The 26,646-nt window shown below is 44.2% G+C and overlaps 1 protein-coding gene across 3 annotated transcripts in view; it reads right to left on the bottom strand.

Annotated features, from left to right (window-relative positions):
- ITPR2 (inositol 1,4,5-trisphosphate receptor type 2) overlaps positions 1-26,646 on the bottom strand; it is a 182,328-nt gene that overhangs the window by 114,768 nt on the left and 40,914 nt on the right. For all 3 annotated transcript variants that reach the window (XM_081330822.1, XM_081330820.1, XM_081330821.1), the window contains exons 5-10: positions 24,286-24,444; positions 19,575-19,673; positions 16,527-16,610; positions 15,465-15,611; positions 13,763-13,858; positions 28-72 (exon numbers count right to left, since the gene is read on the bottom strand). In XM_081330822.1, the coding sequence (XP_081186948.1) occupies positions 28-72; positions 13,763-13,858; positions 15,465-15,611; positions 16,527-16,610; positions 19,575-19,673; positions 24,286-24,444 (630 nt within the window). The remainder of the gene's footprint in view (positions 1-27; positions 73-13,762; positions 13,859-15,464; positions 15,612-16,526; positions 16,611-19,574; positions 19,674-24,285; positions 24,445-26,646) is intronic.

Here is a 26,646-nt window from a genome sequence, read left to right as displayed (position 1 = left end):
ATTTTATTTAATGGAGTTGGGACTTACCAGGATCTTTTCCCCATTGCAGCCATCTGGATAGTGAGAATTAAGCTGCAAAAGAATACTTTTATTAGCATTTTAGAAGTGGTTTTTAACAGCTGGCGTTAAAATGAGTTCGTAGACTCGAATTCAAAAACATAGAGAAATGTGCCCAATTAGAATAAGATTCGTTGGGTCCTTGGTGCTCTCTGAGCTGGGTGGTTTCCTTGCAGACATTTCATTACCCAACTAGGTAATGGCATCAGTGCTAGAAGGGAGGGGGGTGTCTCTCATTTTATATACTAGTGTCTTGCCTTGTCAGTATTGGTTAAGAGTGTTCTTAGTGCTTCCTTATCCAAGCTAAACCAAAAACGCTAGAAAATTCTCTGAAGCCTGGCACTCAGACAAATCAGCCATCAATAGGCATGTAGAGATGAACAACATCTACATATCATTGGAAAGAGACAATCAAAAAGTTAAAAACTCCCAAATCAAGGAACTACCAACTCAGACAAACAAGCTAGCAGTAAATAATAAGCTAATCAAAGAACCATCAAGAAGAAAAAACGCACTCCCACCAACACTGACAGGGCAAGCCACTAGCATATAAAATGAGAGCTAACCCCACACTCCCTTCTGGCACTGCTGATGTTACCTAGTTGGGTAATGAAAGGTCTGCGAGAAAATCACCCACTTCAGAGAGCACCAAGGACCCCACAACTCAACTATGAGTATAAATATTCTCTTCTATCGGTAGAAATTTTCCCAGGTTTTTTTTTTTCTTACTAAGGTTCCTTCAACCTACAAAAAACGTTAAACCTGAAAGTTGGGGACCAACAGGTGATAAGGTACCATGTGCTTCTAATCAGTGGCCTTGCGATAAGCATTCAGAAGAAGCAAAGCCCTCCTTTTGAAGGTGTCAAGCTAGCAGCATCCTCTACAACAGACATGTCAAACACAAGGCCCGGGGGCCGGATCCGGCCCGTGGTTTCATGCGGCCCGCAAAGCCATCCTGGAAACAGTGAGGGAACGGCCCCCACTGCCTTGGCCCTGGCCCAGAGACCCTCCTCCTGCCAGAGATCCTCAGATCTGTCCCACTCCTGCCCAGGCCCCCACAGGCACCCTTGATGTGAACGATGTAGAGCTGGCCATGCCCACCCAGTAGGCCATATGCACTTTAGCCACGCCCACACAGTAGGCCACGCCCACCCGGGCCACACCCACCCGGCCCCCTGAGGGTAACCGCAATGCTGATGCGGCCCTCAATGAAATTGAGTTTGACACCCCTGCTCTACAAGGATTTCAAAAGTGCTTCACTGATCCTCTCAGAGGTCATGCAGTGGACAGAGACAGCTGAAGATCTTCAAGGAGCCGTGTGGAGCTTCCCCAAAGATGCAGCTGCTTTGGTGCTTCAAGGACCCTTCTTTCACTCCCACTAACATGCTTTGTGAAGCACCTCTACCCTCTGCTTCCCTCTGTCCATGAGTTCTCGGGTGTCTTCAGCCTTTTGATGCAAATGTGCTTCAAGTTAGTTTAGGATGATCATCAACGTGTGTTCCCGTGCACGCCTCTCTAGCCCGTTCATACATTACACTTGAGGTTCTTCTTTATCAAGTTCTTCGGCTTCCATGAGTATCACAAGAGCTGTATTCGGGCATTTTTTAAAGAATTATGATTAGGCCCTTCCCTATTAATTCATTAATAGGGAAGGGCCTAATCATAAAATAAATAAAAATAAATGTTCACACCACACCACTGCCAGCAATTTCAGGCAGTTATACTTATATCCCCCACTCATTTCGTATAACTTGAGGCACCAAACATAATGATCTTGCCTTGTGTTTTCCCACAATAATCCTGCGATGTGAGTGGACTTTCGTACGGAACGATAGATGGACGGACGGATGGATAGAAGGAGGGAGGGAGGGAAGGAAGGAAGGAAGGAAGGAAGGAAGGAAAAGAGGGAGGGAGGGAAAGGGAGGGGAGGGAGGAAGGAAACGAGAGAGGAAAGAAGGAAGGGAGGAAAAGAAGAAAAAGAGGAAGGGAGGTAAGGAAGGAGAGAAAGGGAAAGGGAGGAGGAAGGAAGGAAGGAAGGAAGGAAGGAAGGAAGGAAGGAAGGAAGGAAGGAAGGAAGGAAGGAAGGAAGGAAGGAAGGAAGGAAGGAAAAGAGAGAGGAAGGAAGGAAGGAATTTGGTTTTGTGCATGTTTTTAATGCCAGGTTAAACTGAAAAGCCATTTCCAACAAAAACTAGAATGAAATTAAACTCTAAGTGATTATTTCTTTTAATGATACATTTTGTCTCTTCGCTCTTTCATTCTCAGCCACCTATAAAGATAGACATTGTGCCAGATAAATTATGCAATGCATACACACTGCCACCTGGTGGCACACTTTTCATTTATTCAAATTAATTTTATCTGTGTGTGTGTGTGTGTGAGAGAGAGAGAGAGAAAGAGAGAGAGAATGAGAGAGAGAGAGAGAGATGCTTCAGAACAACAAGAAAAAACCCCCCTCACATATAACCTTGGCTCCTAATGTCTTCATTTTATCGAATAAAACATGTTTTTTTTTTAAAAAAATACCCCTAATCAGGCTAGTGATGCTGTGTTTCCAGAAAAGCAAATAAGAATATCCTTCAACTGAGTACAGTCAATAAAATCGCCATTCATTTCGGGGAGATCTTTATCCTAAGGATAAATAAAAATTTGAGATAAACTTTTTGTCATGGGAATCCTACAGCTGCAAGGCTACCTTGGGCCCGTGTTTTTGGCAAGGCTGGGGGACAATAGGGCCTGCCAAAATGGGGTTTGTGATTATTTTATTTGCCTACTGATTCAATGTACAGTCTGCTTTCCTGCTCAAAAAGGACACACAAGGCAACTAATAAAAATTTGTTAAAAAAAAACAAAAAAACGAGGTCAAACGTTCCAAACACAAAATTAATATTCAGCTCCCTTTGGAGTTAAAAAACTTGTCAAAAGAAATGCATCTCTAGGGATGTCCTGAATACAGACGGTCCTTGACTTACGACCACAATTTTTTTTTTATTACATTTATATCCCGCCCTTCTCCGAAGACTCAGGGCGGCTTACAAGCTTAGCAGTAGCCTTCATTCTATGTATATGCCTGCTTATTAGGGCTTTCACACACACCCCAAGCGGCAGCATTACAAAGTCAGCTTATTGCCCCCAACAATCTGGGTCCTCATTTTACCTACCTGGGAAGGATGGAAGGCTGAGTCAACCTTGAATTGAGCCCAAAACCTCTGTTGCAAAGTGAGACATTTGTCAAGTGAGTTTTTGGCCCACTTTATGACCTTTCCTGCCACAGTGGTTGAAATGAATCACTGCAGTTGTTAAGCTAGTCACACCTTTGTTAAGTGAATCTGAATCCCCCATTTGATCCCCCCACCCCCATCCCCACGACTCTGCAAACCTGGAAACGTTGGGGAACTCTGTTCTAGACAAGTGCTATAGGGTGCTTGCACCGTGTGCTACTTAGCAGCTGAGCTGCCGTACTTTCCAACAGCTTTGAAAGCTGGTGAAGTGGACGCCCATTCAGAGCACACCTTGCGTGCGTTCTTCAAAGATGCGATCTAAGCAAGAGGCAGAAAAAGACCCCCGGAGCATTTTTTCCAGACTCAACATTTTGTCTGGAAAATTGTCTGCTTCAAATTAGCTTTGGCAGCTTCAAAGTTGCATCGTATCTGATGGTTTTATTACCTACGGGCCTCGATGGTTTCCAACATTCCAGTGAAAAATGTGGGGTTGTTTTTTTCCTCCACGGCTGTTGCAGCGTTTAGCGCTGCGCTGCTTCGAGGCTCACTTAACAGGCTGGAGTTTTTTCCACATAAAATAACAGAGCCCAAACACTTTTGTGCCCCAAGGACACTGCGATCAATATGCTGATTGGAACCATACCTATTTGCAGAGAAATTTTTTCCAGTTCAATGCTTCCAGAATAGAATAGAATAGAATAGAACAGAATAGAATAGAATAGAATAGAATAGAATAGAATAGAATAGAATAGAATAGAACAGAATAGAACAGAATAGGAACAGAACAGAACAGAACAGAACAGAACAGAACAGAACAGAATAGAATAGAATAGAATAGAATAGAATAGAATAGAATAGAATAGAATAGAATAGAATAGAATAGCATAGAATAGAATAATGAACAGAACAGAAAATAGAATAGAATAGAATAGAATAATGAACAGAACAGAATATAGAATAGAATAGAATAATGAACAGAACAGAACAGAACAGAACAGAATAGAATAGAATAGAATAGAATAGAATAGAATAGAAAATAGAATAGAATAGAATATAGAATATAGAATATAGAATATAGAATATAGAATATAGAATAGAATAGAATAGCATAGAATAGAATAATGAACAGATCAGAATATAGAATAGAATAGAATAATGAACAGAACAGAACAGAACAGAATAGAATAGAATAGAATAGGAATAGAATAGAAAAGAAAATAGAATAGAATAGAATAGAATAGAATAGAATAGAATAGAATAGAATAGAATAGAATAGAATAGAATAATGAACAGAACAGAACAGAACAGAACAGAACAGAACAGAATAGAATAGAATAGAATAGAATAGAATAGAATAGAATAGAATAGAATAGAATAGAATAGAATAATGAACAGAACAGAATATAGAATAGAACAGAACAGAACAGAACAGAATAGAACAGAACAGAACAGAACAGAACAGAATAGAATAGAATAGAATAGAATAGAATAGAATAGAATAGAATAGAATATGCAAAACAACAAAATAACAATAATCATAATAACAAAGGATAATAATCGTAATAATGATACCAATAAGAGAGGGTAGTGGAACAGATGGGAAGGATAAAAGCAATATAGCCATACTACATGGCTAATATACTGAGACATAAGACAGAGCTATGGAAATTTAAGCGTTCAGCAGAATGATGGCATGAGGCAAAACACACAATCCACCCAAGAAAGAATCCCTGTGGCCAAATGAACAGTCTGGAAGGACCTCAGCAATGCGTAAGATATCATTTTGCGATTGTCCTTTTTTTTTTTTTTCAAAGTCTGAACCCAAGCTGCCAGCATTCTTCTGCGTTCCTCACCGACCTTTCCCATCCTTCTCTGTTGCTTCCAGCCAACCTCTTCTTGCAAAAAAAAGTCCTGAAGATTAATGGCTTACGTAACCCACTCAGAGATAGGAGACAGTTTTGACATTTCCTTACTCAGGAAGGCTTAATTTGGTGACACGTTCAAAGCTGAAAGCAGACTGTTGTTCTTGGCAGGGAAAACTGTGTAACCCAGCAAAGAAAACACTTTGCTACCTCTACAATCTACATCAAGGGCTTACTGAAAGAGAGAGGAGCTATGATCCCATGCCAAAAAAAAACAAACAAAGACGGACACGTCAAGGAAGACATTTCCTCAACTTAATCTCCAAACTCCAAATTGTCTCCCCCACCCCCACCCCGTAAAAATTCCCCAAACACGACAGGGCGACAAATTACAGGTAGAAAGTCCAGTTTTTCCCTGGTTTGTTCTGTGTATTCTGCGAGAGCCTTTAATCAGAATAAAAGCAAACAATGGCAGTGTGTGATGTGTGACGCTGTTGATAATCCCTGCCCTAATCTACTCTTTCATGTGCAAATCTGCAAATCCAAAGGAAAACAAGTCCCATTTCTCTTTCCAAATGATTTATTGAAGGCCCAGCGGCTGCAGAGAAGCTACCTGCATTTTGCATTCCAGTTTTTGGAATATCCCAATGGGGAGGGTGGCACTTTGGGGGTGGCTAATGGAGTAGACAACACCCCATCTCCACTCTGGGCTAAAACAACTAGACACAACCAAAGGTTTTTTTCCCCTGTGCCATCACTCTGCTAAACACCTAATTCCTATAGCACCATCTTAGGCCTAAAGATATTAACTCATTAGTAGGCTGCATTAAAGGTAAAAGGGACGCGGTGGCTCAGTGGGTTAGGACGCTGAGCTTGTCGATCAGAAGGACGGCAGTTTGGCAGGTCGAATCCCGAGTGCCGCGTAGCAGAGTGAGCACCTGTTACTCGTCCCAGCTTCTGCCAACCTAGCAGTTCGAAAGCGTGTAAAAATGCAAGTAGAAAAATAGGGACCACGACGGTGGGAAGGTAACAGCGTTCCGTGCGCCTTTGGCGTCTAGTCATGCCGGCCACATGACCACAGAGACGTCCTCGGACAAACGCTGGCTCTTCGGCTTTGAAACGGAGATGAGCACCGGCTCCTAGAGTTGGAAACGACTAGCACGCATGTGCGGGGGAACCTTTACCTTTACCTTTAGGCTGCATTGCTATTATCCATCTCCTCTTCTCTTTCTCTTCTTTCTCACCTTCTCACCTATCTTACTACCTTCCCCTATTGGTATTTTAAGATTTATCACTTGTTTGTATCTTATGATTTATGATTGTGTCTTACGATTTATGATCTATGGCTTACCACTTTGTGGTTTGTATGTACACTGAGAGTTTCTGCACTGGAGACAAATTCCTTGGGTGTCCAATCACACTTGGCCAAATAAAGAATACAGGCAGCCTTCAACTTACAACAGTCCGTTTAGTGACCATTCAAAGTTACAACGGCACTAAAAAAAGTGACTTATGACCACTTTATGTATATGTAGGCGTGTAGGTCTAAACATATGTTGTACTGTAGATAGTGTGTATATGTTGTATATAGTATGTTTAGGTGTGTGTCATGTATGTGTTCGCTTTGGGAGTGGGCAACTAAATTTCAGTTTTGATGTGTGTCGTTTGTGCCCACAGTAAAAAAAAATGACAATAACGGTTATCTTATCTATCTTATCATATTTTTCACAGTTGCGACCTTTGTAGCCTCCCCATGATCAACAGGGATTCACTTCACAGTAATGTTACTCCCTGAACAATTGCAGTTGTTACTTAACAACTGTGGCAAGGAAGGTCGTAAGATGGGGCAAAACTCACTTAAAAATGTTTTTCTCACTTAACAACAGAAAGGTCAGGCTCCATTGTGGTCATAAGTCAAGGACTACCTGTACTCCTAGCCGGGACGCGGTGGCTCAGTGGGTTAGGACGCTGAGCTTGTCGATCAGGAGGTCGGCAGTTTGGCGGGTCGAATCCCGAGCGCCGCATAACAGAGTGAGCGCCTGTTACTTGTCCCAGCTTCTGCCAACCTAGCAGTTCGAAAGCACGTAAAAATACAAGTAGAAAAATAGGGACCACTACGGTGGGAAGGTAATAGCGTTCCGTGAGCCTTTGGCGTCTAGTCATGCCGGCCACATGACCACGGAGACGTCCTCGGACAAGCGCTGGCTCTTCGGCTTTGAAACGGAGATGAGCACCGGCCCCTAGAGTCGGAAACGACTAGCACGCATGTGTGGGGGAACCTTTACCTTTACCTGTACTCCTATTCTATGCATACTTTTCTCCCTGCCTCTCCATCTGGCTTATTTTATGTACAGTGCAAAAAGCCAGGAGTTCAAAAGTACGACAAGTTTATTACATGCTACCGATATCGGAAGAATTGACGTTCGAGGTGAATTGGTGCCAGATAAGAGTCAACAAACTTCAAGGTCAGTTTGCAGTCTCTTAAGTCAAGACTGCAAACTAATGATCCATTAGACCCCGCCCTCAGCCTAAGCCTGGTCATCTTCTACAGTTGTATTTTAATTGCATTTTAAATTTAAGCTCTTTACGTTTTGTTTTAAGGCTTTATAGTTTTATTTTAATCAACCTCTTTATTTTAATCACCTCTTCTCCATGAGCTGCATTGGCTTCCGGTTGCCCTCCAGGTGAGATTCAAGGTGCTGGTAATAAACTATAAAGCTCTAAATGGCTTGGGTCCGGATTATCTCAGGGAACACCTGCTGCCGGCATCAACTTCCCATCGTCCTGTGCGCTCCCACAGGGAGGGCCTTCTCAGGGTACCGCCGGTTAAGGAATGCCAGCGGGTTACTCCCAGGGGAAGGGCGTTCTCTGTGGGCACGCCGGCCCTATGGAACCAACTTCCCACGGAACTCAGGACTGCCCCCGACCTTCGCTCATTTTGCCGGGACTTGAACACCTGGTTCTTTGAGCTGTTTGGCCCAGACTGAGGGGTTTTAACTAATTTAATTTAATTGGGTTTTAGTTTAACTTCAGGGACTGTAATTTAATCATAGTTTTAACTGATTTTAATTTGTATGTTATGTATTTTAATTTTCCCTGTAAACCGCCCTGAGTCCTACGGAAATAGGGAGGTATATAAATTTAAATAATAAATAAATGTTTGCAAGCCTAGGATCACCTTTGGTGAGATGGATGGCATAGAAGCGGAATAACAGTTGGAAGAAGGGACATTGGAGGTCTTCTAGTCCAACCCCCTGCATACAAATGTAACCAATCAATCAATAAACAGTTATTACGTGTGTAGGCACGTAATTAGTTGAATCTGAACTTCTCCTAAGATCCTAACTCCATGGTGGCAAACCTATGGCACGCGTGCCACAGGTGGCACGCAGAGCCCTCTCTGTGGGCACGCGCGCCGTTGCCCCAGTCCTAGGCCTTTAGCTGGGTTTTATAAAACCTTTCCTCTTTAGGCCTTGGCCGCTGTGTGCAAAAAGAAAAAGGGTTCAATCAATCAATCAATTTCAACTTCTCGCGGGGAAAAAAAGATCTTGCAAAGTCGGAATTGGTTGATTGAACTTTTTAGTCCCACACAGTCTGCCATGACCACCATAGCCATGCCCACCCAATGGGCCACACCCACCCAATGGGCCACACCCACTCAGCATCCAGCAATACATAAGTGGGTTTTGGGTTGCAGTTTGGGCACTCGGTCTCTAAAAGGTGCGCCATCGCTGTCCTAACTAATACGGTGAAGGAAAAAAAATGAGAAGGCACATTTTACGTTCACATTTTCCAGTTTCCTTTTACTGAGTCGGCCACAGGTTAAAAAATAAGCAAGAAGCTGTGATGGGCACAAGAATTAACACATCCTTGCATTTCTTTTCTTCAGAAAGGCATCAGCATAATACAAAGAGCTCTGCATCGATTAAGCTAACCATGTTCAATTTCATCAACATCGCCCCCTGTGAAAATCCAATTTGTTTAGGACGGTGTACCGCGATTTCGTTCTTTCCAGCAATAAGAAAATGCTGGACATTGCTACGAAAAAGATGAGCAAAGGGGAAATTTAGCGGCAGCAGTTTCCTTCCCACAAATTTCCTCAACCTCACCAACCAACAACATTTGTTACACCCAGATAAGCTCTTTAGGGTTGACAAGACCAACATGTTGAAATGCAAAGGAAGGATATTCATGCTGAAAATTAGAAGGAGTTCCCTGGCAATAAGCATTGAAACCATCTAATTAAAATAGCAATGGAGTCCTTCTAACTGAAGGCTCCCAAACAGGGGTTAGATGACCAGATAAGTTTATTAGATTCCTGAATTAAACAAGTTGAGCAAGATGGTCTATTAAGAACCTATTCTGTAGGAGAAGAAATGGCAGAGTCGGGCAGAGTCAAAAGAGGGAACAGCCTAGAATCTCTACATAGCCACAAGCAAATTAAATCAAACTCTCCTTGAATGCCATTGACCCTTATCTAACTCCAAGCAAGTGCGAACCATCACTTGACAAGATTCATGGCCATAGGCTTCTAGCAATAACTCAGTATCTAAGATGGCGGCGCCTGGAATGGCTGCGGCTGCATTGGCTCTTGAAGGCAAATAGTTTTGGGAAGGATAGTAAGGGCTATAGGCCACATGATCAGGAAGATTTAAATGTGTTTGAGCAACATGGTGGAACTAAGGTAACAATCAACATACAACCGACAATCTTTGCTGGCATGGCAAGTTTCTAGTTGTTTTGGAACTGTTGGTGAGACCGTTAAAAGTCATTGGCACTGTTTGAATTTGTTCTACCAGCAGCAAGATCTGACTGCTGGCCCAGTGATGGATTCTATTTCAAATCAGGGCTGTTTCCAGAGGAGGCAGAGGAGAAGAGGACCTGGAGCTTATGGAGCGAAGGAACTGGATGAGGCTGTCGGCAGGCCCAGAGGAAGAGAGAGAGGCTTTTGGAGGAGTTGGTGGTGGCGGCAGCAGCGTGCTCCAGGGGCGAAAAGAAGCAAGGCCTCTTTAAGGAAAAGGTGGAAGAGTCAGGATCAGAAAAAGGAAAGAAGGCGAGGTTGTCAGAATACAAGCGAATTTGAGGGCTAATCCACATGGAGCCCCATTTCCATTTGTCCTGTTTGCCATCGTTCACTCCCTAGAGACTAAAATGGACAATGTGAAATTTGAGCGGGCCCCGAACAAGGAGTATATATCGGAGGTGGTGACCCTTTGAGAGCTGTATGCAACGAAATTTCATTTTGATGTATGCCAATTGGTGTACATTCAAAGTGACAATAAAGTTATCATCATCATCATTATTTTAATTGAACTTTCACGTGTGAACTTGGTCTTTCGCACCTGACACCTTCCTACTCATACATTCTGGGATATTCCTCACTTCTGTGGATAAACTGACAGAGGAGCAGACATGGAAAGTGGATTCAAAGATTACATTCATGATTCACTCATTATACTGGATCCCTGGATGAATATGGTGGTTGACGTAAGCATTTTTATCCCGTTCTTCTTTCAAACAATTCAGGATTACTTTCAAGGTTCAATTTTTTCCTCCTAGCAATGCTGCAAAGGAAATTAGACTGTTGTGATTCAGGGTCAGCCTGTGGGTTCGGCAGTTGGGTCGGACGACTCAGAGGAGGAGGGGGGTGTTGAAGAGCTTGCTGATGAGAGCCCTCAGCCAGGCCTCTCCCACTTGGTCACCACGGAGACCCAGCTGTGTGAGCCTGACAGCGTGGATGAAGATGACCCACAGCTGGCCCTGTTCAAGGACGCCTGACGCAGGAGGCAGTCAATCAGGAGTAAACAGAGGAAGGCAATGGGGCTCCTCGGAAAGAGGCAGAGAGAAGCCACGCCCTGAACTCTATATAAGGGGAATGTGTGGGAGGGCTGGTTTGCTGAAGGCAACCGCTTGGATAGTTCCTGTTTCTTAAAGCTCCTGTTTCTTGGTTCGTGTCTTGTTTGTTTTTGTAGCTATAAATTTGGCAGACGTAATTCCAGCCTCTTGCCTTCTTGTAAAAGGGGTTGTCCCTGCCTTTTCTGCAGGGCCGGTAGCAGGCTGGTACAGAACATAGACTCAGACGCCATGTCTGACCCAAGATGACCCAAACCTTTTCAGGGTTAATTGGGAATTCAAATGGGTGTCCCGGATCAAAGATCTTAGAGGTTGAAAAGAATTTCAGGTCATATGCCACAAAGAGGTACAAAGAAAGAAACTAAATGTTCCCATTATGAATAGGGCCATAACAGTATGGCTGGCACATTCAATTTTTGTAGGAAAAAGAGCAATCCATACGTAACATTGGCAAGAATATTTACTTATTTTTTTTATCCACGTTACCGTTTTTATTAGTTTATAATATAAAACACAAAAATACAAAAGCAAATAGTAGGAAAGAAAAGGGAGAGAAAGGGGAAAGGAGAAGTGTAGAAAAGAAGGGAGAAAAAAACGAAAAGGCATTGACTTCCGATTCCCTGGTGCAGTAGAATAAAACAATAACATCAACCTTCAACTTGTTAAAAGGTAAAGGTAAAGGTTCCCCCGCACATGCGTGCTAGTCGTTTTCCAACTCTAGGGGCCGGTGCTCATCTCCGTTTCAAAGCCGAAGAGCCAGCGCTTGTCCGAGGACGTCTCCGTGGTCATGTGGCCGGCATGACTAGACGCCAAAGGTGCACGGAACGCTGTTACCTTCCCACCGTAGCGGTCCCTATTTTTCTACTTGCATTTTTGCGTCCTTTCGAACTGCTAGGTTGGCAGAAGCTGGGACGAGTAACAGGCGCTCACTCTGCTACGCGGCGCTCAGGATTCGACCCGCCAAACTTGTTACTTTTACATAATAGTATTTTATTTTTTATTTATTTTTATTTTAATTCCATTTATAGCCCGCCCTTCTTCGAAGACTCAGGGCGGCTTACAAGCTTAGCAGTAGCCTTCATTCTATGTATATGCCTGCTTATTAGGGCTTTCACACACACACCCCAAGCGGCATTATTACAAAGTCAGCTTAATTGCCCCCAACAATCTGGGTCCTCATTTTACCTACCTCGGAAGGATGGAAGGCTGAGTCAACCTTGAGCCTGGTGGGACTCGAACCTGCACTAATTGCAGGCAGCTGGTGTTACTTAAGGAGGCATTAGCCCACTGCTCCACCAAGTATAAACCAGCCATTTCTATATCAGCCAATCTATCGAACGGGGAAAGCCCAAAATCAAAGTTTCATTCTTTCCCCCCCACAAATCAAGCGCAAAGTCCAGAAGCGGTTTCCAAGTAGAAACAAAAGTATTTATACTTTTTTTTCTTTCTTTAATCAAAAAAAAAAACACCCACCGGTCAATTTAGCCACTAACTCCATCCACTTTAGCAGCCACTCATCCATTGTGGGAATCAAAGTGTCCTTCCATGTTTGTGGATAAAGTTGTCGACAATATTTGCTTATCAAATCAGCTTTCCAAGAAGGAAATAAGCTAATTTTAACATCAAAGGGCGTACAACCACATTTAGTTCTCCTACGCTATTTTTCTTCTAATCCAACTCACATCCAGAAAGCCGAGTTGCAAGAATAAAGTCTGCGGCAAAAGAAAGTTGTGAAAAGAGCTTGACGTAAGAAACAAGGAGACCACACTCGTCTAAGCAGTTCCTTTCTTTTCCTTGCAAAATCAAATCCATTCCAACACACCAAACATATTTTTGGGAGCAACTTCTAAAGTCAACTAACACAACTGCTCTGTGTCTGGCCACGATGAACTAATTCATCAGGTGAATTGATTTCTGGAATTTATTACAGTGGTGGAATTTTTTTTTTAAAAAAAAGGAGAGGTTTTTAATTGTCTTTTTATTTTCCCTGGAAGTTTGGAAGAACTGAAATTGGATTAGCCGGATATGTTAAAAGGAGAAGGAAAAATGCTCTGGTCTAGAACGAAGGCAGAGTTTAAAATGCTCAAATCTTATCAATCTCGTAGGGTTAAAATGCACACTGTATTGATTTCACAAAATATTCTACGGGTCACAACAATGCATGAAGTGAGATAAAGCGGCTTTGGTTTTAATGTGTGCGTTCTTTTCTTTCTACGATTACATCTCCTTATACCCTCAAGCTTCTGTCTCCGGCCTCATGCACAGCTTTTCCTGTAAAGTCTGATATTATCTGTATTTTTTTTTCCTGTTCTGCTATAATTTGTCATCTTCAGAGAAAAACAAACTGCTCTTTCCTTTTGGGGGGTCTTTCTTGTCTCAAAGAAATTGCTATATATCCCATACGTAATCATGTTAAGGTGTTGTTTTTCCTGTTAGACACTGAAGGAGAGCAATGCAACAAAAGGTGAGACGTACACACCAATGCATCTAATTTAGTTCTTTTTTTTTTAACCACTGATCGCTCTTTCAAAAGATCAGGAGAATTTGCAGCAGGACAACAACAGATACGGAAGTTGAAGCTCAAAGCTCAGGAAGAGTCGGACACAACTTAGCGACTAAACAACAACAAACAACAACAAGGCAATTCCCTCCTTCCATGGCACCTCACCAACACCCATGAAATCTCTGATGAAAAAGAAGTTTATGCTTGTCTTGCCTAAACCACCCCCACTGATCTTTCTCGTGTATTCTAGTAACAGTATTCCTTACTTCAGCAGCCAAATAGTTGCCAGTTGCCAGGTGTTTAAATCTGAATAGGCTGTTCCACTGTCCTGCCCCACCGCGACAAGGATCATGATGCACCACCTGCGGAGAAACACACATGGATATGTCAAAGATTGTCCTAACGTAGGAATTCTACTTGGTTCATCCACAAAGATGAGACAGAGGGAAAGAGAGAGGGAGGGAGAGAGCGAGGGAGGGAGGGAGAGAAAGGAAAAGAGAGGAAGAGAGAGGGACAGAGAGGGAAGGAGGGAGAGAGGAAGAGAGAGAGGGAGGGGGGAGAGAGGAAAGGAGAGGAAAAGAAGGAGGGAGGGAGAGAGAGGAAAAGAGAGAGGGAGAGAGAGGAAACAGAGGGGGAGAGAGGAGAGGGAGAGGGAAGGAGGGAGAGAAGAGAGAAAGAGAGGAAAGGAGAGGGAGAGGGAGGGAGGGAGAAAAAGAGAGTGAGGGAGAGAGCAAGGGAGGGAGGGAGAGAGAGGAAACAGAGGGAGAGAGGAGAGGGAGAGAGAGGGAAGGAGGGAGAGAGGAAGAGAGAAAGAAAGGAAAGGAGAGGGAGAGGGAGGGAGGGAGGAAAAGAGAGGGAGGGAGAGAGCAAGGGAGGGAGGGAGAGAGGAAGAGAGAGGAAAAGAGGGACAGAGAGGGAAGGAGGGAGAGAGGAAAGAGAGAGAGGGAGAGAGAGAGAGGGAAGGAGGGAGAGAGGAAGAGAGAAAGAGAGGAAAGGAGAGGGAGAGGGAGGGAGAGAGGAAAAGGGAGGGAAAGAAGGAGGGAGGGAGAGGAAAAGAGAGAGGGAGAGGGAGGGAGGGAGGAAAAGAAAGGGAGGGAGAGGGAATAGAGGAAAAGAGAGGGAGGGAGGGAAGGAGGGAGGGAGAGAGAGGAAAAGAGACAGAGAGAGAGGGAGGGAAAGACAGAGGGAGAAAGAGGAAGAAAGAGGAGAGGGAGAGGGAGAGGGAGAGGGAGAGGGAGAGGGAGAGGGAGAGGGAGAGGGAGAGGGAGAGGGAGAGGAGAGAGAGAGAGAGAGAGAGAGAGAGAGAGAGAGAGAGAGAGAGAGAGAGAGAGAGAGAGAGAGAGGCCCAAGGTCAGGCCCAGGCTGTGCTACCTCTGATCTCTCCCCCTCCTTCTGTAATAGGCTCCCTAAAAAACTGCCACTTCACTATAGTCCATTACGCCAGCTTCCCCCCACCCCCATATGTACCATCTCTCCAAGAAGTCTCATAAATGGAAATTCAGGGACAAAGCTCTTGTTCAGATAGTTTCTACTGCAGCTACTACAGGAGCCATTAGTATGAGGAAAACTAGGAACTGCTAATTGCAAAGCCCAAACAGATCCAAGTTTCAAGGCTCACCACCTTTCAGTCTTTGTATTCCTGCGTCTTCACGTTTTGTTTCGTTTCGTTTTGTCGTGGGTTTTTTTTGGTCAGATGAGCTGTTGCCCTCTTTGCGTTGACATGAGTTTGCATGGCTGAGGCGGATTTCCTTGTAGACCACTGGCTGAAATCGTGAGGTCCAGATCAGGCAAGACCAGGTTCAAGTGACCTCAAGACCAACCTGGTCCTTTAAAAGATCAACACAAAGATGGCAACAGCATATCTGACACCCCCACCCCCCACCCCCCAAAAAAGTGTGGGTGTCAGTGTGGATAAAGCTGTTACAAGGAATACGAAACCCAGTTAGGGAGCTTCTCTGTCCCAAATACCTCTATTTCCCACAAGGCTTTAGAACTGGTTGCCGAAGTGGCTGATTGCCGCAAAGTTGTGCGAAGGAAAATGTGTTGCTTCTGCTGGTATTCGTCGCAGGTCAGAAACTTCTCCTGTTCGGCATGGAACAGTCTGACCACATCTCCCTGAATAGATGGAGAGATGGAAAGAAAGAGGGAGAGAGAGAATGAGACACACACACACACACACACACACACACAGGGAAAGAGTGTGTTGTGTTAGGTTTACTATAGATGAACCTGTAGATCAGTTTTTCTCAATCTGGGCAACTTGAAGATGGCTGGACTTCAACTCCCATCCTGGCCGGCCAAGGAATTCTGGGAGTTGAAGTCGCACGTCTTCAGGTTGAGCAACACCGATTTATACATTTTCCGTAAGGTTTAGGACAGAGAGGCCAAATTGCTGCAGAGTGAAGACCCAAAACCAAAAAGGCCATCTTATTTTTTTCATGAGAGGGAGTTAAAGTGAGAATCTGACTGAGGGACATTGGGGCACACCGTCTTCACCAGTTTGCCAGGACAGAGTGCTTAAAGGATGAACAAAATGGCCTTACAAACACTTCCCACTCTTCAATCTTATGTTGGGTAGAGCGAGGAAGTGATGGTTATCAAAATTTGGTCCATTAGCCATCAGCTTTTTGGTGCAAGGGTTTGGTGCAACTGTGAGGTCCCGTAAGACTAGAGCAGGGGTCTTCAAACTTGGCGTACCTGGCTGAGGAATTCTGGGAGTTGAAGTCCACAAGTCATAAAAGGGCCAAGTTTGAAGACCCCTGGCCTAGAGGCTACCTCATTCTTGTTTATGGCTTTCCAAGCCATTCCGACTTGCAATTTTTCTGAGAGGATGGAAAAGCACAGGATAGGTGTGCAAAGCAATAATCCTTCTGGAAGATGGATAAACAGGACTAAAGAAGGACCATCCTATAAAACGTATGTTTCAGAACAACTTGAAACATTACCTGTTGATCATAAAAATAGCTAAAATCAGGAGCTATGGGAATGAATAAATTTTATAACAATGAAAAACAACTCATCCATACTTACACCTTTAAGCACATCTTCTCTGTAGCAACTGAATTTCATGAACAAGGTGATTTTCCAACTGGTGTTACAATTGACTGCATTGACCTGCATTCAAGGACACCAAGAATTGTTCAATAATAATAATAATAATAATAATAATAATAATAATAATAATAATAATAATAATAATAATAATAATAATAACAACAACAACAACAACAACAACAACAACAACAATAATAATAATAATAATTTAATTTCTATACCGCCCTTCTCCCGAAGGACTCAGGGCGGTGTACAGGGCAAATACAATAAAAATACAATATACAAAAGTTAAAAAGAAATTAAATAGTGCAGCCCAATAACAATAAAAATACAATTAATATTAATATTAAAATACCCCAAACCCATCAGACCAGGCCGGCTTGTTCAAATAAGTATGTTTTTAGATCACGTCGGAAGGAGCGAAGGTCGGGAGACATCCGGAGCTCAACCGGTAAACGGTTCCAAAGGTCTGATGCGCCCACAGAGAACGCCCTCCCCCTGGGGGCCGCCAGTCAACACTCTTTGACCGACGGCACCCTAAGGAGGGAAGGGAAGTTGATGCTGGCAGCAGGTGCTCCCGTAAGAAATCCAGACCCATGCCATTTAGGGCTTTATAGGTCATTACCAGCACCTTGAATCTTACCCGGAGGGCAACCGGAAGCCAATGCAGCTCGCGGAGTAGAGGTGTTACATGGGAGTATCGGGAAACCCCCAACACCACTCGCGCGGCTGCATTCTGCACCAGCTGAAGCCTCCGAGTAGTCCTCAAGGGCAACCCCATGTAGAGAGCGTTGCAGTAGTCCAAACGGGAGGTCATGAGCGCATGAGTGACTGTACGCAAGGCATCTCGGTCCAGATAGGGCCGCGACTGGCGCACCAGGTGAACCTGGGCGAAGGCCCCCTGGTCATGGCTCCTATATGATCTTCCAAAGAGAGTTATGTCATGAAACAGCCACACAGAAAAGTTTCCGTCATGTTACCCTCTGATATTACTGTTTACCCATATCTATTTAATATCCTTTCCTTGTTAGAATAACTTTCTTCCTGTAAAGCTGTCCATTGTCCCCAACAGGACTTGCTGCTATATCTAAAAAAAACAACCCCTCAAATGAAGGTGTTAAAAATAATAAAAATAAGTTATATATCAGGAGATACTTGAGCAGATCCTGGCTTAATATTCCTTAAATCGACTGATAATCTCATATTTCAATCCCATATTTGTATAAATATGGCCGCTAGGGTGTATGGCCAGAAAAACCCCAAAGTGCTTTTTCTCCAAGTGGCAACGGGTCTTTCTTGATTTTTCTTGAAGATGTTTCACTTCTCATCCAAGAAGTGAATTCTTTCTTTTTTCAAAAGACCAAAAAGAGTACAAATCCCTTCCATTCCTCACCAGGTTTTTTTTAGAACTGAAGAAGCTTCTTGTATGAGAAGCGAAACATCTTTTGAGAAAAGCATCTTTGGGACAACCAGGACTTGAATGACTGAGAATCTCCATAGACGTGGCCACGAAAAGACTAAGTCCGTGGTGGCGAACTTATGGCATGCGTGCCACTGGTGGCACGCAGAGCGCTCTCTGTGGGCACGCACGACGTCGCCCCTGGCTCCTAGGCCTTCAGCTGGGTTTTATAAAACCTTTGCACTTTAGGCCACCGCCGTCGTGTGCAAAAAAAAAATAAAGTTCCATCGATCAATCAATTTCAACTTCTCACAGGAAAAAAAAAAGCTCTCGCAAAGTTGGAATTGATTGATTGAACTTTTTAGTCCCACTCAGTCTACCGTTACCAACGCAGCCACGCCCAGCCAATTGGCCACACCCACCCAAAGGGCCACGCCCACCCGGCACCCGGCGATAAATAAGTGGGTTTGGGGTTGCAGTTTGGGCACTCGGTCTCTAAAAGGTTCGCCATCACTGGACTAGGTTATCGCAGTAATACACAAGTAACACTGTAATTTCATATACACAGGTAGTCCGTGAAGGAGGACCACAACTGAGGCCAACATTTCTGTCGCCAAAAGAGAGAGTTAAGTGAGTTTTGCCCCATTTTGTAACCTTGCTGGCTACAGTTGTTAAGTGAATTTGGCTTCCCGGTTGACTTTGTCTTGTCAGAAAGTTGCAAAAAGGGGATCACCTGTGTTGTGACTCAGGGCCAGCCTGTGGGTCCGGCAGCCGGCTCAGATGTCTCGGATGACTCAGATGAGGGGGAGGAGGAGTGTGTGGGAGACGAACCGGCTGATGATGGCTTGGAGGCTTCGCAGAGCCCTCAGCCGGGGCCCTCTTCTCAGCTGCGTGAGCCCGATAGTGCGGAGGATGATGACCCACAGCTGGCCCTGTTCAAGGACGCCCGACGCAGGAGGCAGTCGAGCAGGAACAAACAGAGAAAGGCTGTGGGACTCCTCGGGAGGAGGCACAGGGAGGCCACGCCCTGATCTCTAAATAAAAGGAGTGTTTGGGGAAGGGCTGGTTGCTGAAAGCAACCCTTCCGTTTGAGGATTCAAGTTCCAGTGTTTTTGTTTCTTGTTCTGTTATTTGAGTAATAAATCTTGGCAGACGCTTTCCAGCCTTAGACGCTCTCCAGTCTCTACTGTTTGAACAGGGGTTTGCCTTATTGCAAGGCCGGTAGCAGGCTGGTTCAGAACAACCTGATCCCAGGACACTGCAAACAGTCCTCGATACATGCCAGTTGCCAAGCACCCGAATTTTGATCATGTCACCCATCGGGATGCTGCAATGGTCGTCAATGTGAAAAAGGGCCGTAAGTCACTTTTTCCAGTGCCGTTGTAACTTTGAGCAGTCAGCAAACAAATGGCTGTAAGTCGAGGATTGCTTGTGCACTAGCAAAGAATGTGATGGGTTGCTAATAATGTGGAGCAAGTTATTGCCAGGCAGTGCCTGATGCTGGTGACAAGAGAAAGTTGATCCTGATCAGCTCTTTTTGGAACAAGCTTCCACCTGGGATGACCACTTAACTGCAACCTACCAAAACAAACCTGGTTAGATGGATAAACCCTCATTAAACCTACCTCCTTGCATCCTGGATTATCTAGCAGCTCTATGTTGCTGGCGTGTAGCGGTTGTCCAGCATTAACCGGCATCAGGACAACTTTGTCTCCGACAACAATCTGAAGTTATAAAAAGAGTCACGAATTATCATTCTTTTTTTTTAAAAAAAAATCACTTTATTTCTGTTGCTGTTATTTCTATCATCTGGATTCTATCTCATATCGTGGATTCTTACTGTGAATATACCTGATATCCCTTGCCCAGTAAAAACCCAGTAAGATGGACAGCGATTAATATTTATATTATTTACATGTATACATAGGTTGTATATAGCATGTTTAAATGTTTGTTATGTATGTGTACACTTTTGAGAGCAAGCCAAAAAATTTCATTTTTAATGTGTGCCAATGTCAAACTGAGACAAGGATCCAAATTCTATGCATTCAAGAGGATATTCAAAACAGTAAATCTGAAGGACAACGTGAAGAATTACCATCAGCTGCCCTATGGAGGGATTCCTGGAGAGAGAGAGAGGGAAGATGTTATTTCTGCTAAACATCCCCACAACAGAAATAGGAGAGTATAAGCAGTCTTTCTTGATACATGAACATGGCCTTACTTTAAAAAAAAGGCAGGGGGGAGGAGGGGAGTGCATAGCCTCTAGGTTTAAAAAATTATACTTTAAATGTAATGTGCTAAGTACTGTATAGAAAATAACAGTGGTTGTGGGAAGAGCTGCCTGCAATTAGTGCAGGTTCGAGTCCCACCAGGCTCAAGGTTGACTCAGCCTTCCATCCTTCCCAGGTAGGTAAAATGAGGACCCAGATTGTTGGGGGCAATAAGCTGACTTTGTAAAAATGCCGCTGGGGGGGGTGAAAGACCTAATAAGCAGGTATATACATAGAATGAAGGCTATTGCTAAGCACATTGATTTGTGCTTCTTAGATTGTAAGCCGCCCTGAGTCTTTGGAGAAGGGTGGGATATAAATGGGATTAAAAAAAATGTGCCCACAGTAAAAAAATAACAATAAGGGTTATCTATTGTATTCTATTCCATTCCATTCCATTTTTCTATTCCATTCCATTCCATTCCATTCCATTCCACCCCACCCCACCCCACATTCTATTCTATTCTATTCTATTCTATTCTATTCTATTCTATTCTATTCTATTCTATTCTATTCTATTCTATTCTATTCTATTCTATTCTATTCTATTCTATTCTATTCTATTCTATTCTATTCTATTCTATTCTATTCTATTCCTTGTGGTTTGGGATTACAATTAATTTTATCTTACAACCAACCTGCCTCTATATATTTTCACTGCCATGTTCCTCATCTCCGAACATATATTAACATCATTCCATAAATTGCTCTAGACTAGAGTGTTTCTCCCCTCTTCCCTCCCAGATGCACCATGCATCAAGAGAAGAGAATATTTGTAGCTCAGGGTTGAACTGTGGGGTCCTTGGTGCTCTCTGAGCTTGGTAGTTTTCTTGCAGACGTTTCCTGACCCAACTAGGTAACAACTTCAGTGGTAGAAGGGAGGAGGGGGAGGAGGAGAACTGTGGGTTCCTTGGTACTCTCTGAGCTTGCAGAAGTTTCATTACCTAACTAGATAAAATCATCAGTGCTTAGAAGGGAGTGGGGTTTGTGGAATGGAGGAGAATGAAAAAGGAGGGTGGAGAGGGAGGAGGAGGAGGAGGAGGAGGAGGAGGAGGAGGAGGAGGAGGAGGAGGAGGAGGAGGAGGAGGAGGACTGTGAAGATCTTGGTGATCTCTGAGCTTGTTTGTTTTCTTGCAGATGTTTCATTACCAAACTAGGTAACATCGTCAGTTCTAGAAGGATCTGCTCTGTTTATATCCAAGTGGCTTGCCCTGTCAGTGTTCGCGAGAGTGTCCTTGGTGTTCCTTATTAGGTTATGGTTTGCTGCTTGATTGGTCTGGTATTAATCCTGGCGATCATCTCTACTAATCTGGACGTTGATTGCTGGTGAGGTGACGTTTCGGTATTTTATTTTTTCTTCTTAGCCATTTTTATTGTCTCTTTCCAATGGGGTGCAAATGTTGTTTATGTGCCTGTTGATGGCTGATGTGTCCAAGTGCCAGGCTTCCAGGAATTCTGCAGCATTTATGGACTTAAGCTTGATCTAAAATAAGCAAGCTCAGAGATCACCAAGGACTCCATATACACCATACATTTTCTGGGCTTGTGCAATTCCACACGCATCTTGAAACAGAAGAAGCTAGAGATTCAAGAGAAATGACCAAGCAATCATGCACGGGCAGCTCATCACAAGGGCAAAGTTACAAGTGCACCAGCACCCACGACAGAGCACTGAAAACAGGTGATCCAACTCCTTGTAATTCATCATAGTGTGTGGTACAAAACGTCTGGGAAACAAGATTTCATGGCAGAATTTACCAATACATTCGTACTTCAAATACAGTACATAGTGGTTTGTGGCAAGTAAGTAGCAAAAAGCCAAAACGAATGCTAGGGATTCCGTGAATTTTTCTCTATTTTTGTCACAAATTGGAAAGTGGAGACAATCACAGACCGAAATCACGAAGCTGAGAACTCGTGCAAGTGTCTTACTGTGCCACTCCTTGAAAATATCAGAACATCCACAATAAGATCATAACCTTTTTACACACAGTTGTACTTAACGCAGGGTGCATTGCATGCCATGCTGCTGAAAAAGAAAACAACTTACAGCTACGTCAGGGCAGAGAGAGTATTAGCAAAAGAAACCTGCAGGATTGAACCAGTAATTACAAATTGGCTGAAAGGAGCAATCATGAAGACAATATTAAGATGTGCTTGAGATCACAGAGGAGAAACTCTGTCTCTGAAGTCAGCTTTGGGACAGCTCCAGCTAGAGTGACACAGGTTGTTTCTTGCCATTCTAGTGTTACTCTACTATGGCTTCGGAGAAGCTATCTCAGTAGGTCTTAAAAGGATTGGATTTGGATCCCAGGTGGAAGGGTTTTGTCAACATAAGGTCTTGACCCTTGAACACACGAAAGGGAATCGGAGAACATAGGCAAGCCAGGATGCAAATATTGCAACCCTGGGATCTGAGTTTCTGTGTTTGGGGAACATGGCCAGGAATTCAAAGGAAGTCTGAAAGTGGGAGATGACTTAGTCCAGAGATCTCCAACCTTTCCGGGCTCAAGGACCGTAGGGAAGGAGACCAGCTTCAAAAGTGGTGTGCGTGCGCGCATGCACACACACTGGGCCACGCACACTGGTGCAGCACTAGCAGCCCCATTCACGCACATGACATGCGCTGGCACCGTGCGCATGTGTGAACGGCTGCGCACCCCCCATGGTGGCTAGCGGCCCATTCACGCATGCGCAAACGGGCAGGGCAAACCACCTGGGCTAGTGGCACATGCGCAAATGGGCCGCGGACACCCGCCCCATGGTAGCATTCCTGTTTGTGCCCACTGGCATGCACAAACAGGGCCACGGGCGCTAGTGCGAGTGGAGGGAAAATGCGTGCCCACACGTGCCTGCAGAGCTGTTTCCACGTCCCACTGGCCAAGAGCCCATGGTCCGGTGCCAGGCCACGGACCATAGGTTGGGAGCCCCTGACTTAGTCCACCAAACAAGCTCCGAGTATTTGCTTCAAGTGCTCCAGCAGATGAGATACTTAACTTTCCTTCATTTCTTCAGCTTGAGGAGAAGACAAGGCCCTTCTTGATCACTAAAGACCATTACAATCTCCTGAGCACCACTGTGGGCTTCCCTTATCAGAATCAACTCTGATTCACCAAGCGCTTCATTTAAAACTCTATCTGGGTTTGCTGACACAGAACACCCAGAACTTATGAGTAAGGCTGTGACCTCATTCAAACTTGACATTGCCTTACCCGAGTGGGATCGTGGAACTGCAGGACTATCAAACGTTGCCCCTTTCAACGCAGATCCCATCTGACGACTGACTGCCTTTGTTAAAATAACATGTCAAGATGCAAGGAGACAGCTGTTCGGACGTCACCAAGGAAGGACAAGAAGCTTTGACATTTTGTTTCCCCCGACTGATTTTTGACTGCAGAGGGGACAATTATTCTAACAGCTGTTTAACCCTTCGATCGTCCCAATAGGTGCTTTTTAAAAAGGCAACGGGACTTCGGTTTTCCTTGAAGAGGGCTTGCTTCTGAAGAAGCTTCTTGGATGAGAAGCGAAATGTCTTCAAGGGAAAAACAAAGAAAGTCCAGTTGCCTCTTGAAAAAGCACCTTTGGGACAACCAGGACCTGGACGACTAAAAATCTCCACAGAAATTTAACCGTTCAGTTGTGTACGATTCGTGGTGATTTTACACCTGGGAGGTCTTCAAACATCGTCCTTTTATGACTTGTGGACTTCAACTCCCAGGATTCCTCAGCCAGGCCAAGTTTGAAGACCCCTGTCTTAAATCTAACAAACAAAATGGAGGTTGGCTGAGGAATCCTGGGATTTGAAGTCCACAAGTCATAAAAGGGCCAAGTTTGAAGACCCCCTGCTTTACCAGGCAAGAAAACTCTGTGCTTTTTTTCCCCTGCTGTTGCGTGGTGATCTTTGTGCCGGTTTTGACGTTCTCAAGCCAGCCTGTTCTTTGCTTGCCCTTTGTCTTGTCCCACTAACCATTCCTAGCCTCATGGACTTCTCCGATGAATTTGCACGCACGACGTGGCCAAAGCAAATCCAAATTCTAGCATCTTCGTTACTTCGCTCACTTACATTGTCCCCTTCACTGCGCAGTTTCCAAAAGGGCTGGATGTAGAACCAGGAGCCTTCGTTCCCAGCCGTATCCAAAGAGACCCGCATGGCGTTCTTTTCCAACAAGGCTGGCAACCTCTTATTGACGGTAAGGTACTTGTTGCTCTTGATATGAAGGAGCTGTCAGTGAGGAAAATAAATAAGATCCGTGCATTCAGACGCCGCCATTTGGCTAAGATTCAGCCCAAGGCGTGTCCTATGCTAATTAGAACAGGAGGAAATCTCTTTTGACTGTCTACCTTCCGTGGGAATGGAATCCAGAACTTGGCTAACCGCAATACAAGATGGCTTAATTTAGGAGCCGTGGTGGCGCAGTGGTTAGAATGCAGCATTGCGGGCAAACTCTGCCCACTGCCAGGAGTTTGATCCTGACAAGAGACCTTCAAGGTCCCTTCCAATTCTGTTATTCTGCCATTCTTTTTTCCTTCCTTCCTTCCTTCCTTCCTTCCTTCCTTCCTTCCTTCCTTCCTCTCTTTTACTTCCTTCCTCCCCCTCACTTTCCCTTTCTCTCCCTCCTTCTCTCCCTCCCTCCCTTCCTCTTTTCCTTCTTTTCCTTCCTTCCTTCCTTTCCTTTCCTCCTTTCCTTTCCTTTCCTTTCCTTTCCTTCCTTCCTTCCTCTCTTTTACTTCCTTCCTCCCCCTCACTTTCCCTTTCTCTCCCTCCTTATCTCCCTCCCTTCCTCTTTTCCTTCTTTTCTTTCCTTCCTTCCTTCCTTGCTCTCTCATTTCCTTCCTTTCCTTTCCTTTCCTTTCCTTTCCTTTCCTTTCCTTTCCTTTCCTTTCCTTCCTTCCTTCCTTCCTTCCTTCCCTTCCTTCCTTCCTTCCTTCCTTCCTTCCTTCCATGGGGGTGCAGTGGTTAGGATGCAGAATTGCAGGCAAACTCTGCCCACTGCCAACAGTTCGATCCTGACGGGGCTCAAGGTTGAGTCAGCTTTCCATCCTTCCGAGGTTGGTATAATGAGGACCCAGATTGTTGGGGGCCATATGCTGACATTTGTAAACTGCTTAGAGAGGGCTGTAAAAGAACTACGAAGCAGTATATAAATCTGAGGGCTATTTCTGCTATTGCTATTAGTTTACAGTTCTCAGATTGCAAACGATATCAACTCTCCCCAACAGACAAATGGCTCAAATTTTGAACCGGCAAAATGTTGCCAGCCTGTCACTCGCATTATCTGGCTGATGGCACCAACACACACATGATATCCTATCACTGTCATTGTGGCTTTTTCAGGCAGCTCTGAGTAAACTACACATTAGCTGCAAAACGGTCTCAATGGAAGATGACTCAGCCACCCTTAGATCAAGTCATTCAGTCCTCACAAAGCTTCAAGGCGGCAAAATGACTTCCTATTTCAATTTCCTCATTTAATTTTCCTTGTCTATAAACCACCTAAGGACTGGAATTTTTGACTGGATTTTTTATTTTCCCCTTTTTTTTGCCAAAGATTCCTTTTATCCCTGGTTTTAATGATGACTGTTTATTTTTTTTCTTAAGGAAATTCTTGTGCCTTGAACAGTTCTAAATTTAAAATGTGACATTTGACCCAGAGAGATCAAAGTTTAAACCACCATTGAATCGTAGTGCTGACTACGGGTTACTCTAGGTCAGTGAACTTGGAAGGGCTGTGAGATAAATAGGGGACATAACTGCGTGCAGTAGTACCTTGAGCTTCTGGAGAAAATGCGGGATATATTTGCAATGAATATGGTACTTCAATAGCATTATGCATAAATATGCACGGTGTTATGTTAATCACATTAAAGGACGCACCTCTGAGATACTTATAGCTGGTCATGCAAGGATAACGAAAGTATCGGGAGTCCTCGACTTATGACCACAATTGAGCCCAAAATTTATGTCGCTAAGCAAGACGCTTAAGTGCGTTTTGCCCCATTTTATGACCTTCCTTGCCACCACTGTTAAGTGAAACACTGCAGTCGTTAAGTTAGTAACACTGACTGCTTGTCAGAAGGTCACAAAAAGGGATCACGTGACCCCAGGCATTGCGACCATCATAAATACGAGTCAGTGGCCAAAGCATCTGAATTTTGATCACGTGACCCACGAGGAGGCTGCAACGGTCGCAAGGGTGAAAAAGAGTCGTAAGTCACTTTTTTCAGTGCCGTCGCTAAACGAACTGTTGTAAACCAAGGACCAGCCATAGCCTCTGCTGAATGACTTAACCTTTTGTTAGGAACGGCATTCAGAGCCTGTTTTATTCCTTGGCTTCTAAGCAAATCATGGCACCTCTTCAGGTTTTCATCAAAATGAGAGAAATATCTGGTCTGGGACTGTCCAGGGTGGACTTGAACCAGAACC

This window comes from Vipera berus (genome assembly GCF_964194415.1).
Source record: "Vipera berus genome assembly, chromosome: 6".
Lineage (NCBI taxonomy): Eukaryota > Metazoa > Chordata > Lepidosauria > Squamata > Viperidae > Vipera > Vipera berus.
The sequence above is the reverse complement of the archived record's forward strand: the minus strand, read 5'-3'. Positions and strand labels throughout refer to the sequence as shown.